The 17,969-nt window shown below is 32.5% G+C and overlaps 1 protein-coding gene across 3 annotated transcripts; it reads right to left on the reverse strand.

Annotated features, from left to right (window-relative positions):
• Positions 1–4,550: 4,550 nt before the first annotated feature.
• On the reverse strand, positions 4,551–17,675 carry LOC130450852 (trehalase-like). 3 transcript variants are annotated; one of them, XM_056789535.1, is made up of 4 exons: positions 17,335–17,675; positions 13,642–14,564; positions 11,982–12,513; positions 4,551–6,186 (listed from the first exon to the last, which is right to left on the reverse strand). In XM_056789535.1, the coding sequence occupies exons 2-4, from the start codon at positions 14,542–14,544 to the stop codon at positions 5,888–5,890; spliced, it is 1,734 nt and encodes a 577-aa protein (XP_056645513.1). In that variant the 5' UTR covers positions 14,545–14,564; positions 17,335–17,675; the 3' UTR covers positions 4,551–5,887. The 3 variants fall into 3 exon arrangements, with proteins under 3 accessions (XP_056645513.1, XP_056645497.1, XP_056645506.1); XM_056789519.1 differs by lacking the exon at positions 17,335–17,675 and adding an exon at positions 15,726–16,232; XM_056789528.1 differs by lacking the exon at positions 17,335–17,675 and adding an exon at positions 15,141–15,431.
• Positions 17,676–17,969: the final 294 nt, after the last annotated feature.

Genomic DNA, 17,969 nt, shown 5'->3' on the forward strand with positions numbered 1-17,969 from the left:
AAACATTGTTCATTCTAATCTCTTTTTTTAATTTATGTTTTTTTCAGTATGATAATTCCCAACATTTTCGATCTTTTATATTATTTCTATTATTATTAAAGTACAAAATAATTTCAACAAAGGGCTAAAGCTAACATAATATGATTTTGCAAAATATCGCATCATGTCTGCCACCAATCAAAATTAATCCTTATTTTTAGAGAGAGAGAGAGATTTGTCGGAAAATTTTTAGGTAGGATGAGGAAAATTTTTTTATAGGAGGAAATTGGCCCGGATATAGGAATTGCTCCTCTGTGGGGCTAGGGCTGTGAAGGTTTCGTGGGGTTGTTTGCTGTCCTAGCTGGAAAAGAGAAAAAGCGAACGACCATTGGCCAGAAGAAAACGAAAATAGAGCTCTGGTGTAAGTAGAAACGGCTCGTTTTGAGAATATATATTTTTTTGTTTATTTTAAATTTAGTGGGGGCGAGCGGAAACAACTACGGCTGCATTATTCCCTATCGTCGGCCATGTGACTGGAGCCGGTTCGCCGACTATCGATGAAGTGATGAGAAAGGGTTTTATCTATGGATAATGGAGAGTTGTCAAGGAAGTTGAGGTAGTTTCCAGGGAGGTCTTCGTATGCTGCTGCTAGTAGCCGGAGGGTCGGATAGGGAAGTTTCCTCTTGGGCTTTCTGGCGAGGGGCCGTCTTTCGGTGAGCTAGGGGGTAAGAAGGGTTTCTTTGGCAGCGGAGTTGTTTCATTCGATGGTACGAATCACATAGCGGATATGGAGATCATTTAGACGGCTTCGGATTGGGAAATCCTTTTCTCTTCGGCTTCCAAATATATACTCCTTCTGTAGTTCTTTGGAATTGTCTCCAAAGGCGTCCACCATCAGCATTTATAAGATATAGATTTGGACAGGTGATCTGGTTCATGTTTCATTGATTGTTTAGCGAAATGTAACTAATTTGATAAAGTGGGAAATGCAAGATCTTACATAGAACAATTGCAAGTTGTGCAGCTCCATGTCAAGCTGAGTACCAGCTGTAATCAAATAATGAAGTGAATGCATTTTTATGACAAATATTTGAGTCGCAATGTTGTTTTCCTAATCAACCAAAAGCTGTATTTTTTCTCTAGTAATTGAACGAGTTATTCTGTTTTTTAATACTCCACTACCGGATTCTGTTCTGGATAAACTATTTGTTTTACTCTTCCCTATAAAAAATCCATTATCTGAAGTCTGTGTATCTAGCCGACAACATGTGAACTTCATTCTCCCAAATCATCTTCTACCAAACGGATTGTTTAGCCAATCAGTAATCTTTTGTGTATAATGAGATAGGCAGCCGTTATGTTGAGAAAAATGAGTCTGTCGAATATTTAAAGGAAGTTTGTCAATAAATATTTGCAGATTTTCTAAGTAAGTATGCTGATTTATGGATCTTTCCATAAAAAATTTACAAATACTCAATTTTGTGTCTGCAACCAAACAACAAGAATCGTTTCACCTATCCTGGGTCACAGTATATGTGTACATTGTCTCTTCACTAGCTCATTCAATTAACCTGGATTCACAGACCAACCACCTCCTCCTCGATCAACTTCGAGAGTAGTGTAGAATAAAGTGGACCCTTTACTCAACAGATAAGTTCCTCTCTAATCCGATTCCATGTAAGAGTTCCCACGAGTAATTCTTACTAGAAAATATTGCATTTAATCGAGATTGACCGAGAACAAACTGTGAATGAAATTACAGTGAGAATTAGGTGTTAATAGGCACAACTATTCCTATCCACTTCACTAACTAAACAGTGATTTAACATTGTTTTTAAGTAAAATTGAGTGATTATTTTGAAATCAGAAATATTTTCATTAATATTTGATTTATAATAAATATCATTTAAAAGACTTACTACTTGTTTTAATAAAATTTTGGGATGTTTTACATGATGCTATTTTAGATGTTATTGATGAAATTTAAATATGACATTTGTTGACAATTCCTTCACATGACATGAAATTAGAAATAGGAGAATATCAATGTCACAAATATAGGCACATTGTAAATTATACGATTGCTGAGAAGTGTGATAAAGACAATTTTTTTTTTCAATTTAAAAGTTTATTTTTACGTGAATTTTCTTAACAGACATTTCTATTTATTAAATTATTATTGATATTTTTGTTATTTTGATGTAACTTTTGAAAAGTCACGAAACAGAAAAAGGTATAAAAATTTTATATAGTATCTCTAATACCGTTGACAGCCATCAATATGTATTTATAAAAGTTGTTCTGTTCTGTTCTGTTCAATTACCTGGTCTGCTATTTTGGATAACTAAGTATCAAAATATCTAAAAGGACTAATACCTATCAAAATTTTTTTCTACGTTTATGCAATAAACACAACTTTATTGAACTATATTTACTGGATATAATGAAGAGTAGAATAATATCTATATTATTTCCGGCAACACAGATCGTAGAAATAACCTTCAAGGTAAGACTATAAAATAACGAGACTGGTTACCAAAAAGGGTTTTATTATAAAAATTATTCTACATTCCAATGCTCCCCTTCAATATACTCCCCTCCCTTCGCCAAACACCTTTCCATACATTTTTTTCATTGATCTAATTAGTACTGGAAGGCTTCTTTGGTGAGTGCCTTTAGGAGTTCTGCCGTTTTTTGCTTTACCGCTTCCATCGACTCAAATCGGGTCTCTTTTAAAGCAGATATTTTCCTAACCTTTCAAGGAAATCTGAGCAGACCCGTTGACGCAAGAGCTTTCGATCAGGAGTCAGATTTTTGGCACCAACTTCTCACAGACTTTTGCCATGTATAATTCCTCAGTAGGCTGGAACCGTTATTTAATTTTTAATTAATTTGATGTTTATCAGTTTTGAAAAGTGTATGATACAAATGTCTCAAGAAGAAGAATTTCAATGTATTATTTTTACGCTTGAAGAAAAAATAATATATGTCACTCGGAGCGGAAGACCCATTATATGTTTCGCCCAGTTTGCACAGCTACGCCGATGTACTATTGCTCTAATCTGTCATTATAGTTGCGTTTATTTAGAAATGCCAAAATTAGGTACTAATTAGGTTTCAAGTTAAAAAATTACAGGTGCTCTGTAATTTTCACAGTAACGGAATACTCAAATTTGCGGTGCTAAGAAAACGTAATGCTAGCAACGCAATGAACCTAACCTAACCTAAACTAACCCAACCCAACCTAACCTAACCCACTACTTTTTCGTTAATGTTATTTCTCGTACGACTCCTACTTTCATAATACTCACTATTACTACTTTGATACAATTTTTGTGTGTTACACCTCGGACGGCTTGTACTTTCATAACACCTTTTTTCAATTCAATACCTCAACAATTAATCTATTGTAATTATTTTCATTGCGTTGCCAGCATCACGTTTTTCTAGCCCGCACCGCTGCTGTGAAAATTACAGAGTACCTAATTTTTGTACTTAACACCTAATTTTGGCATTTTCTAAATGCAATTTCCCGACTTTGCGTTGCTAGCGAGACGAAGCTAGTTCTAGAAATGTCAATCAAAAATTAATTTTGACAATTAAACAAAGTTTAATAATGAGTAATATTATTGGAAAAATAGATGCTAGTGATGAAGAAGAATTTGTTGGGACCCCATCAGAAGTTAATGAAATAGCTGATACAACTTCATTAAACTTATTACCTAGTAAATCAAGAAAACCATATGGAATTCGTTATAATCGTTTTAAAGAGTTTAAAGAGTACTTCGATAAAAAAGTCTTAAATCTTTCCAAAAAGATCGAAATATATTAAACCCTCATCACATTGGTCTCAGTTCTCAATGGTGAGAGCTTGCCTTTCTACAAAAGAAATATTAATATTCAAACTTACAAAAAACTATCTATGAAGCGGGATTTTGGTCAAAAAAGTCAAAAGTATTTAATAGGGGACACATTTATCAATTTCTAAAGGAAGCTCCGAATTCCCAGTACACTATTATCCGATAAACTTTAATTTTCTCAGTTAAGGTAAGTATATTTGACATGTTTCCAATATAGAAAATGCAGGTAACTACCTTCATAAAAGTATCCAAGTTATAAATATTTGTTTCTTAGGTTTCCATAAAAGATCTATTTTAAGGATATGTGGACTGAGACTACAGAAAGAGTGAATTTATCTCCATCTGTTCACTTTGAAGAGTTCATCCCCCATACAACGAGTTAATAAAAGTAAAAACAATATCAAATATAATTCAGATGATTGTTGAGAGTTTGAATTGCCCGATTTTGGCAATTTGTCTGAGATTTCCAAGAATATTGTTATTTATATAGTGGGATTTGTAGTAAAATATATTTTAAAACATTTACATCAGTGCTCTGATAACTTGTTGTCTAATGAAATTCACTCAATCTATTTTCTAATAATGATTAAAGATAAGGGTAATTTGATTCATCCCAATGAAAATGATATTAAAATATTAGATAATTAAATTTATGTGGAGAAAAAATATCAAAAGATTTAAATGGATAAAAAATAAAACACAAATCACATATCGGATTTAATAATAGCTATTTCTGAAAAATATAAAGATATTAGATTCCAGTTTATTGGAAAATTAACCAATTTCAAAGAAACAAAAAAGACACAGTTTTTACAGTTATATAATAGAATAATTATTTATTTAATATATTGAAATTAAAACTAACTAGATCTCCTAAAAAATTAATGAAATAAATGCATTAAAAGATCAATATTATTTTTATTTACAATAAATCCATCATTATTGTAACGATTTCATATTTTTACTTAATGTTAGTAAGAATTTGTCTCAACTTAACGCACTACAGGTTTCACTTGCACGCACCTATAAGCTCATTTAAGCGCGTTCCCTACCTTTCCTATTTCCATGGTCCTAATAGATGTGTTTGTTTTGTTTGTTAATAAATTTTTGTTAGGGTATGTCCTTTTGTAATAAAAAATGAATTATTGTTATCAAATGCAACCATCAACTTTTTATTCCATACATAATTTGCATACAACCAAAAACAAATGATTTGATTGTAGTCGAATATATACGTCGTCTTTCTAAATGACATGTGATGTCTTTGCACCTGATTGGCTTGGAAATTAAGTTTGCTCTATGACGTATTTCCTTTAATAGTATTTATATGATCCGTATTTTATAGAGTAGGAGATATTCTATAATGCAGTTAATAATAAATTTCTTCTATTATAAAAGGTGCTGAAATTTATTCCGATTGATATTTTTTTGACTCGACATACTTTATATTTAATCACTTTCATTTGTACTTTCTTGCTTAGGCCCAATTTAGAATTATAAAAAACATGTTAGTTTATCCGAGGTGTAAGACCTAGATATTTATGAAGGTGTAGAAATTAATACTTCCAGCTTTACATATAATTGGACGCGACTTTTTGAACTGAAATGAATAAATTTTTCACGTTTTTATTTACATTCGATTTGTTGCTTGATCTAAGCAGACCGAGAAAAGTATACGTTTTCTGGTTACGTTCGCATAATTTAGCTCCGATGAGGTTAGGTTCACATTAGATTAGGCTAGGTTATCTTTTAGCTGATAACTTTAACAAAACATATCTATGAAATACGATATGTTTTTATAATCAAGAAAAACAACCGTTTCATAAATTCAGTACAAAAAGTGAACTAATCCATTGATTGGTAAAACCGGAAGGTCCGGGATGGTACGAAGTATGTTCCTTGCTATAAGATGATGAATATGCGAATTGCATAAATTCACTATTAGAATAGAATATATGGAGTTTAGGGTGCCTATTTTAAAATAAACAACAGTAAAAATTAAAAATCTACTATATTACAATATTAAACGGAAAAAACAATACATACTTCTACTGGTGATCTTCATTCATTTTGTTATGCCTATGACGTGGATGAGAAGATGTTTTCTGCTTTTTAACTGGTTTTAGGTAAAATTCATTAATCAAAGCAAGAGCTTCACCATTGGACCAACCAAAACCTGATTGAACTACATACTCACCACCGCCACCATACCCTCCAACGTTATAAGCATCATATTTTTCGTACATATCATTAGTTGATTCAAAACCTGTCATATACGCTTCAAGTACTTTGGTTCCTTGAGATCTAGCCAATCTTTCAGCTTTTCTTGAACCACTTTTTTTCAAACCTACAATTTAAAATTTAAAATAAATTTTTGTGTACAAGGGTCTTATGATACGGACGGTGTTATGGTGGTATATACATTGTTGTCAGATCTTTCCTTTTTCCGGAAAAATAATGAACTTTGTTATTTCATATGGATCACCCAGTAGGTTAGGTTACGTTTCGGAGTTATAGCTACATTTGCATTATCTCCGCCGAAGTTAAAGTAATGCATTTAGGTGGCTATGACTGTTACAATTTGACGTTTCAATAAATTATTATAGTTGGAGTTTATTGAAAGTCACAATGGATCGTTTATTTGATATGTTGATAGGCGTGGAAGTTAACAAGAAACGTGTAATATCTATAATCCCATAACAAGATCTACTGCTGTCAGTAAATTAGTAAGAAAGTTTAACGAAACTGGTTAAGTAAAAGATTTATCAAAATCAGTACGCAAAAAAACTGCATCAACTGAAAACAAATCTTTAGATATTTGTGTTCTGTTAGAAGACGATACAAATATGCAAATATCCATAATAAAAACTTTACGTGATAATAAATTCCATTCATACAAAGTAACGTTGGTTCAAGAGTTGTCAGATGACTATTTTGATAGACGTGAAGAGTTGATGAAGGGAAAATGTTAAATTAAAACGATCCAAATTTTTCAAGTAATTTTATGTTTTATGATGAGGCCACTTTTTGTATTAATGGAAACGTAAAAAGGCATATTTGTAAATACTGGTCACGTAACAAACCTCGTTCGATGTGTGGATACTACACCCAATATACCGTAAAACTAAATGTATAGGCTGGAGGTGACAATAGGTGACAAAATAATTGGTCCCTCTTTTAATTGAGGGTAACTCAAATGATCCGGCTTATTTAGATCTATTGGAAAATAGTATTTCACCTGAGTTGTCTAGAATGTTTCTAAATCCAAGTAAGATTTTATAATTACATTTGAAAAAATTCATTATTAGAAATTTTCTGACAATAGCAATATCCCTAACGACAATGTTTGGCTACAACAAGATGGTGACCCATCTCCCTATGCGTGTGTTTCCCAAAAGATGGATTGGAAAGCGTGGTTTTATAGGATGACCCCCTCGATCACCCAACACGAATCCGTTAGACTATTAGAAGTCAGGGATGTTTCAAAATGTATTGCAAAGTTTTTAAAATCGCATAGCTTGTTGTATTGAAGTAAATGGATAACATTTTGAGCATCTGCTGTAATCGCCTTTACTGTATGTTTTTTTAAAATTCGTAATTTTCCAACTTCACAAATGTGGATCTACTTCTAAGATGACAAAAACATTTAAAGATTTGTCTTCAGTTGTTGTAGGTTGTCTGCGCCATGATTTGGATAAATATTTTACTGCACCAGTTTCGTTAAACTTTTTACTTACTGACACTAGACCTTTTTACGAGATTTGTATTAGCACATAAATTATTAAAGAATATTCAAATTAAACGAGTTTATTCAATCGTAGCCATCTAAATATATAATATTTATTGTAACTTTGGTGGAAATACTGTAAATGCAGCTGTAACTCCGAAATTATGGCATTTAGGTCAATATTTTTTAAGGATTTTTAAAACCACAAAATATATAGGGTAATCTATTTGAAATAACAAAATTCATTATTTTTCCGGGAAAAGGAAAGATCTGACAACAATGTAGTCGTTTCCGAGATAATTGAGGCGTTCCATACATAGAACTCACTCTGTATGGTATTCGTTAAGCCATAATGATTTTATTTAAGATTCCAAGTATTAACGGTGGGGATAAGGAGAATCAATAATCTCAAAAAGTATTCTCTAGTAAAAAATGAATTATAATTCAAACTTCGACCAAAATGGACGATAATATAGTAATTATAAAGAACGTAAAGTATGCTGAGTATGATTATTTAATATTTTCAATTACTCAGTTACAACAAATTTGGTTCTCATCTTCAGTATACCACTTACCTCATATCCTGATGAAACTTTGTATATATACGAGTATAATATGCATAGAGGGTGTATGAGTTATTGGTCAAATTTTATCCTGCGTAAATTGCAATTAGCGAAGATACAGAGAAGTTTTCTGAACCCCATCCGAATTTTTGGCAGGATAACAGCTCCCCTTAGGCATGAGGGGTGGGTAGGAGCAAGTGAGTGAGCCACTTACATCTTCGACATCCCAGCCCTGCAGAGGAAACAATTTCTTTATGAGGCCCATACCCCACGTGAACAATGCTCTTATCCCATTCACAAATGTCTCTTTCTGCTTTTGACACATCACCCGGTCAAGAAGGAAGTTAAATCTTTGCTATAGCGAGAAGACAGCTATAAGCTTGGCTCAATCTAAGAGCTTTGTCCTAGTTGGTTAGATGTGGTTGGATTAGGATAGGTTTGTGCCCTATTCGTTGCCTCCTGTCGGTGTTCTATTTCTCCACTTTATCGGTCGCTCGCAGCGTCATCAGCAAAGAAAACCCCGTTCCATTGTCGCCTTCCACCAGTACAAATTCAAATTCAAATATGTTTCCGCCGAACCAAATTTGTTTAACCACAACCTTATTCCATGGGCATTATGTAAGTAAAATTTCAACTGAGGTGGTTGGTATATTGAAGTCTTGCCTTATTTGGTAAATATAAGCGGGAGTTTCTACTTTCATTTTATCTACCTATTCTTAATTTTTTTTTATTTTAGCACTTAAAATTTACACCCTTCTGAATGTGGCACCTCTCTAATTTAATTACTTTGGATTTAAACTTTCTGATAAAGAGAGATGATTCTCCTTCGTTCTATTATAATTGCAAGGCTTTTTTACTTGTGAAAGTTTGTAAACAATTGTTTTCCGATGAATATATTCCATTATTACTTACTTTCTAGATATATTCACCACACTTGGGTATTTGGATTTAAATTATTTCAGAAAACCAACTACATAAAACATTCCATACTTTATTTGTGTAACGTTTTGAACGAACTAATACTGTTTATTGATTCTTAATAATTGGCAAAGACGTTTATTAATGAAATACAAAGAAATAATATAAAACCTCAGTATAACTAACTCAAGCAAGCAGTAAATATCATCACAGAGAAGAAGGTGGATACCAAAAAACACAACATTACGAACTTAAATGTCGTATTTTCATTTGATTTAGTATTCTATATTGTAAATCAATTCGCTTGACTTAACACGCGTCTTCAGACTTGATTAAAGTTAAGGACACATTTTTAACACATGCTGTGCTAACACGTGTCAACACGACGGGTCAGAATGCGACACATCATATAGGCCGAACACATATGTGTGTTATAAAACGTGTGTGCCAGCTGACATTTTGATGTTTTTAACCCGTTAAGTAGTATCCTCGACCTTCAGGTTCACACAACACACATTCACAAACCTCCGGACCTTATAATATGGAGCACCTACAAGAAGAGATGGATTGGTTGGATGAAGAAGAGGAAATGGTTACAGTTACTGCAGCGTTGCCTGTGCTACAATATGAATCCAGGGAGAACTGGGTTCATCCAATAAACCAACGTAGGCACGAATGTGGTGAATATCATGTACTGTGGCCCGAAATTATCAATGACGATGACAGATGTAAAATGTATATCAGGATGACCAAGAAGGAATTCAATGTGGTTTACAATTTACTAGAAAATAAATTAAAGAAGAAAAATACAAATTTTAGAGAAGCAATATTTCCAGAGGAACGACTTTAAATAACTTTAAGGTAGAGAACGACAAAATACAATATTATATTTTCTTAAATACAACCGAGTATAAAATTATTATAAAACTAGACATAATATTATTTTTGGAAAAGTAGATTAACATTTTATAAATTTGTAAAATTAATTAATGTATTGGAAAAGGAACTTCCTTGAGTATTTTCTGAAACATAAGTATTAGTTTGAGATTGTCGTTTTTGTTGGTCTCGGTAGTCCTTATTTCGGAAATTGTTCAAAAACTCATACTTTCGTACCTCTTCTATAAATTGTACCTCAATTAACATAAAGATAATTATAGAATATATTACGGAAACGAATATAGTTAAGAAACACTTTTGAGTCACGCACAGAACAAACTCGGCACATGTGGTGAATATAACCTACAACACTTCTGACGAAAATCAGACCAATGTAGATATTGAAAACACGCGATATGACGTGTTAAAGCGTGTTGTCGGTCTCTGACTACATATCACAATAATACGTATAGATTTATTCAAAATAACGTAATAGATATTTATATAACACGTGTTAAAAATGTGTCCTTAGCTCAAGTTGGCTGTTTACTAGTTAGATGCATGAGGTGGGAGACTCTGCTTGAAGTAAAAATAGTATAGCAGAATATGAGGAGGTAGCTAGTGGTGTAATATTAGTATCAATCATTATGACTCCAATCAATTCTATTAGTTAAATATATAGAGGCACATTGATTTATATTACCGATAATCGTTGTATACCTTTGGATTTTTCGGCTGAATTAGATGTAAATTCCAAGGGAGTCCCCAAGCATACTTCAGACAATCTCTCAACATTGTTAAGTTACTGAACGTGTAAAAACTGGCTCAAGTTGTTTAGGGTATTTTTGAAAATTAAAACATTGCAAATTTTCTCTTAAAAACATTGAAAGTATAGTATAGTAAAGATCTCCGCAAAGACGTAACGTAGTACTTGGTGAATCATATTTTTCTTGTGTGGTAACCATTCCAACAATCGTATTATATCAGCACGGTATCCGATAAAATCATCAAAAATTTGACAACAAAAGTTTTCTTGAAAACATTGCAGAATATCTAAAATGTTTACTACGATCGTCCACTGACATATTGACAAATGATAAAGAAATAAAACGAGTTATTAGATGGGGCGACGCATTGTCGACCCATCGTAACAAGAATAAGTAACCAAATAAACAATGTGATTTAATAGCAAAAAAATTACAATATAAGTAAAACTTCAAAATGAAAATATATAAAATGACAATACGATCAGGAATAATATATAGAGTTGAAACATCGAACTTAGTTAAAAGAGAAGAAGAATAAGCCCAATTGCGATGATATATGGCCGAAAAATAATAAGTAGAGCAGAATCAAGATCATTAATGGACCATGAAATTGGCCATTTCTTAAATAGGGTACTGGAGCCTTTGCGAAAAAATGGGACCATAAAACTAAGCCGGATTTCTTCATTATGATGACAGAATCACACATGTCGCATTTTATTCGCGAGACAAAGCTAAAACCAATCACAATAAAGAATTCAACGCTGGGAAAAGTATTTTTTAATCACATCTCGTATCATAGATACTCATTCATCGTGAGTTCCTAAAATTAGTCAAACAAACTTGATTCTATGAAGCATGGGGGTTTTAACTTCGCTATCATTAGGGTTTTAACTTCGCTATCATTATAAAAACAAAGCATAATATCAATTAAGGATAATTATACTTGAATTTTGACGTTTTACTAATTTTTTTAATTATCTATTAATCAGTATTCGAATACTGTCACGAGAGTATTGGAACATAGTACATTCGTTAACTGCGTAATCATATAGGCAAAGCACAAACTACAAAGAAAAGAAGAATAACATAACTAATTGAATAAGCTATACGATCTTTTTTTACTATTGTAATGATATGATTAGGTTAGTTCAAACTATTAATTAAAATTATTTATTATTTTATGAAAATTAATAATGTTTTGTTCAATAAATCGTACTAATAAAGTATGGAATAGCTTTAGTTCTATGGCAAAAATGCCTTGTCACATGCTTTCCCTACGAGCATTATTTACCTAGAACAATAAATTCCTGTAGAGGAGGCCAAGCATTGGGCAAATCCCATTGTTGCCCACTGTTAATAAGTGAAGTTGGTATGCCACCGGGGTATTTTTGAACTTTATTATCTTTATAATACTGAGCCGCCCTAACTCCAAATACTTCCTTCTTCGACGTATCGAATGCATCACTCCAAAGAGGCGCAAAATTACTGGGGTAAAATACTTTGTTCTGTTTGGAATTAGCTAAATCGTAATCGTACCAAATTCCATCCTCTTCATTATAATGTACGTCATAAATGGCTTCTTTTAAAGCATTTTGTTTTTCGGTCCATTTTGACGATTTGTCGTTATTGCCGATCAATTGATAGAAACGGGAAAGTTCTTCAAACGATTTGCATATAATGGCATTCAAATCTACTGGTATAACATGTAGTATATCTATTTGAGATAGATTGCTACTTGGAGATCTATCATCATTGAAAAGCCATCGCGTCGAATAGTCCCAACCACTTTCAGCACCACTTTTAAGGTTTCTGTAACATGTTTGCTAGAAAAAATTGTTGATTAATTGGAAAAAATATGTTACTACTAAGGGCGCAAACATTACTTTATCATTGTTTAAAAATGTCTCATAAGCAATGTCGGATTTTATATAAATAAATTCCTACGCATCAATTTCAACATGTCGTAACTTCTCTAATTCTTTGAAAAGTACATTTGCTTTACTTGCTTTTAATCATTTTCTCTTTGTTTATTGATGCCGCAGTATAATAAATAGTAAGACACACTTAATGAGCGAACGGCAGAGCATTAGTTTAATCGTTTTAGTAGTGACGCTGTGAAGCAGTAGAAAGCCAATCTAGTGGACCTATAGATACCATACATCGTCATTTAAAATAATTAGGGAAGATGTATAAAACTTATCGAATAATGCCACACGAATTAATCGAGACTAAAGCAGAACGTCGAGAAGAGATCTGTAAACAGAGAGGTCGATTCAAGTGATAAGCCTTGTTGTGTGTCTGGTGGAATTAGGAAAGTTCGGTGTATTTTAAAATAATTCCAGATGGTCGAACTATGAATGCCGAGGATATAGTAGACAGTTGATGTATGTATGGTATTGTGTGGAAGAAATATTTAGAGTTAATTAACCGAAAGCAGGTTCTCTGACAATAAGACAATGCTAAACCACATACGAGATCTGGCTATTAAATATTAATTAATTAATGATATCGTGATGACTGAATGGGTTCCAGAGGATCAGACTGTCAACCAGACTAACTATTTGTTAGTTTTGGCAATACTGCGAGAGCGAGTTCGTAAAAAACAGCCAGATTTTGCACTAGGACAATGCACCTGCCCATAACGCTGATAAAATCTGTTTTGAAAGGGACCTGATTGGAGTCGATGGAAACGGTAAAGCAAAAAACGGCAGAGCTCCTATTGGCACTCACCAAAGAAGACTTCCAGCACTTCTTCGATCAATGGAAAAAACGTATTGCGTGGCGAGGGGAGAGGAGTATATCGTAGACGAAGCACAAGAAAACGTGCTCAATATTTCTCCACTGACATCCTACTTTAATTTGACCGTTAATTATGTTGGGTTGTTGATCATCGAGCATCAAAGCATGACTACTCATATATCCTAGATATAATTGTAAATAATACTACTTACCTTTTCCACTTCTGTAAAATTCTGACAAGTGGATACATCTTCGTAATACGATTCCGGTCTGGGAGTATTACTTTTAACTTTGTACATAAACATATCATAAGTTTTGCCACCTTTAGAGACTGAGACTCTTCTTTCAGCCCACCACCAATTCATTTCTTTTTCGATAGTATCAACATGGGATTCTAACCAAGTTTTATTATTACTATAGTCTATATATTTGCCAACCATACTGGCTAGAAGTGGAGGCTGAGATCTGTTCAAATAGTAAACTCTACTTCCGTTCGGTATAAATCCAAATTTTTCAACTATGGATAAGAAATTTTCTAAAATTCCTCTAACAGATTCGGTCATTTCACTGATGAGCAAACCTTCTAATATCCAATAACTATCCCAGTAATATATTTCTTTAAATCTTCCTCCAGGTATAATAAAACCGTTAGGCAGGTATATCAAAGAGTGTTGATCTGGATGATCCCTTACAGAATCGCTGACTCTTCTTGCAAGCTTAGGCCAAATGTTGACTAAATTCTGCGCAAATTTTTTGACTCTCTCATTTTCAATTCTTTCTATAAACGCCGGGTTTTTATTAAAATCAGGGGGTGTCCATTCGACTAACTCCCCAGCACTATCGAAATTTTCTTTCACAAATTGGACTAAATCATCTTTAGATGGATTATCATTTTTTGCTTTCATTAGGTTATTAAAGTTCTGCATTGTTACGTCTGGTGGATTTTTTTGACTCATATCTACGAATGTTTTCGAATCGGAAAAGAGTCGTGCCATTTGAATCGTGTGGAGTAATTTTCCTTGACAATATATGGTGCTGTCGCAAGATTCAATATTATCTGCGATTACATTGTTAAATATGAATAGTATCAAAAAAATCGTATGAAAGTACTCCATTGTCAGAAAGTACTTTTGGCCTAAAAATAAAATGATATTCTATAGTTAAAAGTAAAATCAAACGCCTTTTTCAATGAATATCGTTTTTGTTCTTAAAGAAATTATAATAGAGTTAAATTAAGAGTACTTATTTAATTAATTACACGGTAGGGCATAGATGTTTGCATTTTTGAAATTGGCAGAGAAAAGTAGAACACTCATTGTAATCCAAAAAATTTTAATTCAAAATGAAGATAATAAAATGGAAAATTGTTGGAAACAACATCGTCCAAGAAGCCGCTGGCATTCTGGAAACTTGACCATTAGGTTTCAAAAAAATCTTTTCCTGGCGAATGTTATGCTTTAATTGCATAATTATTTTTAATTCATTCACGTAGACTCGACCTTTATAAAGCCTATAATACGGAAATACCCTGAAATACCTGTGCGAGATCAATTAATTTGGGAACATTTAACTACGGGTAAACTCCCGTTGGTTGGCTTTCGCTTTCGCTGTTTCTATTGTTATAAACTTCAAAATGATGTAACTATGGTTGAAGGAAATCTCTTATAATTTTCACATATTTTACATAGTTAACAGTATAGGTCAAATGTACCCTTTGAAAATATTGTTATCCAAACCGTCACTTTTGGAAAATTTTGTGCTCAAATTAGGGTTTCTTCTTCTCCAAAATATGCAATTTTGTTAGCTGACATGACAATTTAAGCAAACGTGGGCTTCGTCCAAGAAGAACAAACAACCTTGTATCGTCTCCTTATACCACCTGTATAAATACAATCATCAAAAATATAAGAATTAACAATAAACAAGGAAATTATATGTTTTATTTTTTAGCTAAATCAAATTCACAGGGCCGGATCTAGATATTTGGAGGCATTGGGGCGACAAACCTCCCCCTCCGAAATAACATAAACAAGTTTTTTAACAAATAATTTAATGTTGTTACTATGTTTCTCATAAATCCGGCCACACACTCATAATTTTTTAATTCTAAATGTAAACTAAACAACTGTTTTTGAAATATATTATACTAAGCAAAAAACAACTTTATTTTCTTTTCTTTTAAAAGGTGTCATTATTATATTGGAATATATTTTGAAAGCTAATAAAACAAAATACGCAAAACCCCTGTTAATGTATCCTATATCTAAATAAAGAAAAAATACATTAGGATCATTACCTTACACTCATTGAACGCATGGTCGCTAATTTTTCATAATTTCAATCTATAGTATAAACATGTTTATAGACGAGAACTGATAAACTATCGTCACTAGTAAATTAACAATCCCAAAATAAATACATCACGTGGAACGAACATTATGGTAATCAACAACCAACAATTTAGTAATTTGATTTGATAGTGTTATGAAATAGCGACAAGGTTATTTTTAGTCGTATTTATTTTATATATAGACAAATACTAATAATATCGAAATAATTGTATAATATGCACCAATCCAAAAATCACTAAAACATTAGCACTCTATGGCTTTTTTAATAGTATATAAAAAATTGTTCATCGCCGATTCATAATTGACGGCCATTTGTTTTTGGCAGGCATATTAAATATAGGAGGACCGATAAGTATGGTCAGTTCTGTGCATGTCAATATTTGACTGCCTCTTCTCAGCTTATTGTGTATTTTGAAATCGAAAGTCGTTTGTAAGTTGTTTACTTCTACCTAATTAAATATTATACTGTTATGCAATTAGAATTGAAATGTCCAGCCAAATAGCATATCCAACATTGTATCCTTGTTGATATCTCTGACTCCTTCCAATCAAGTAAACCAACAAGATTAGACATCGATATATTGAGGGCAGAAGTAAAAGAAAATCCATGTTAGACAATTGAAGAGCTCGCAAACACATCCAAGAAAAACTTACAGCAGATAGTTTTGGTTCCACATCATCCGCCCGAAGATAACAAAGCGAACGAATCCATTTCATGAATCGTATTGCTTCAACGGCATCATACAGAATCGTTTTTTGATCACTGCAATATCACATTCATAATAATAAGTATTTCTGAGAGATCTCGAAATAAGTTTTATCTGCTATGTGGTGGCCATCTTAATCAAGGAATGGTGAGGTCAATAGAACCAGAAGTAGCAAGCTAAATCTAGTTAGTAAATCGGATGGAAACAAATAGAAAGAATTTAAGCGAGCAGAATCAGCACGGTGAGTTTTCATAATGAAGAAGAAAGCGTTGGTCCATTTTAAAGGTTTCTTTCTTCGTATATTATTTCGAAAGTGATTCAATACTCTAACCTAACCTAACCAAAATGTGAACGATCAAGTTTGTAAATTTTTTATCCATTTTAAGATCGACTGTTCCTTAATCGTACTTAGATCCATTTCTCTTGTAAATCATACCAGTTGTAAGCACTTGCACACGTGCACATGCGCGTCTTTTTGTAACATGAAACAAAACTTCGTGGGTTGTTGAAGATCCATGTTTCACAACAATCATTGCAAACACAATCACCAAAGCGGTTATAGTAGCAGGTTGACAAGCCGGAATCGATTCAAACTTGTCAACTGGTAGTTGAAAAGTTTTATAGAAAACATAATATTTTAAATATTGACTCATTATACATGATGGTTTAATATTGTTTCTAAAAAAATTTAATGTTGTTTAATCATTGTTTTTGTGTTTATAGGTAAAATAGATATGCATTAGACTATTTCATTTACTTATTTACTCTTTTAAATATCCTTGCGTAAATAATGTGCAAAAAAAATCAAAACACATTTGGCAATTGAGGGAAAAAGTTTATAACTTACCTGCACGTAAATTAAAAATTAAAATAAAATTATTTAACACATTTTAACTCCAGTGTATACTCATTCAAAGGCCAATAACTAATAATAATTTAATTCTATATTTATATGCTAAATTATGTTTTTCTATATTTTATGCCGATAAGAGAATATTGTTTATTCAGTACATTATCTAGAATTCCGCAAATATTTATTATAATAACCACTGCCACAGTAACTAATACTAATATTAATTCATAATTATATAATTCGGTCAAAATAAATCAATAAGGGCAGTAAGCTTACGATAGTTCTCCCATAGATATAAACTGGTATCTACTTACATCAAGTTTACTGATATGAATAACATAACAAAAGACCCCATCAATCCCATGTATGATATTTTTATTTCTTTTTAATAAAAGATAAATGCCAGTGGCGGCTCGTGGTAACAAATTTCAGGTGCACTGTAGTGTTTCCCAAACAGCTTACCTTGTGGAAAGTTTATCGTCTGTGTCAAATTTCCATTGATTTTATCGTCTTCCATTCTTAAATGATAGGTGGAGGGATTGTCACACAAGAAAAATATCAATCACCAAGCACTACTTTACATCGTTATCATGGTCTTTACCATACTTTACATTTTAATTTTATTATTT

The sequence above is a fragment of the Diorhabda sublineata genome, chromosome 1 (assembly GCF_026230105.1).
Source record: "Diorhabda sublineata isolate icDioSubl1.1 chromosome 1, icDioSubl1.1, whole genome shotgun sequence".
NCBI lineage: Eukaryota > Metazoa > Arthropoda > Insecta > Coleoptera > Chrysomelidae > Diorhabda > Diorhabda sublineata.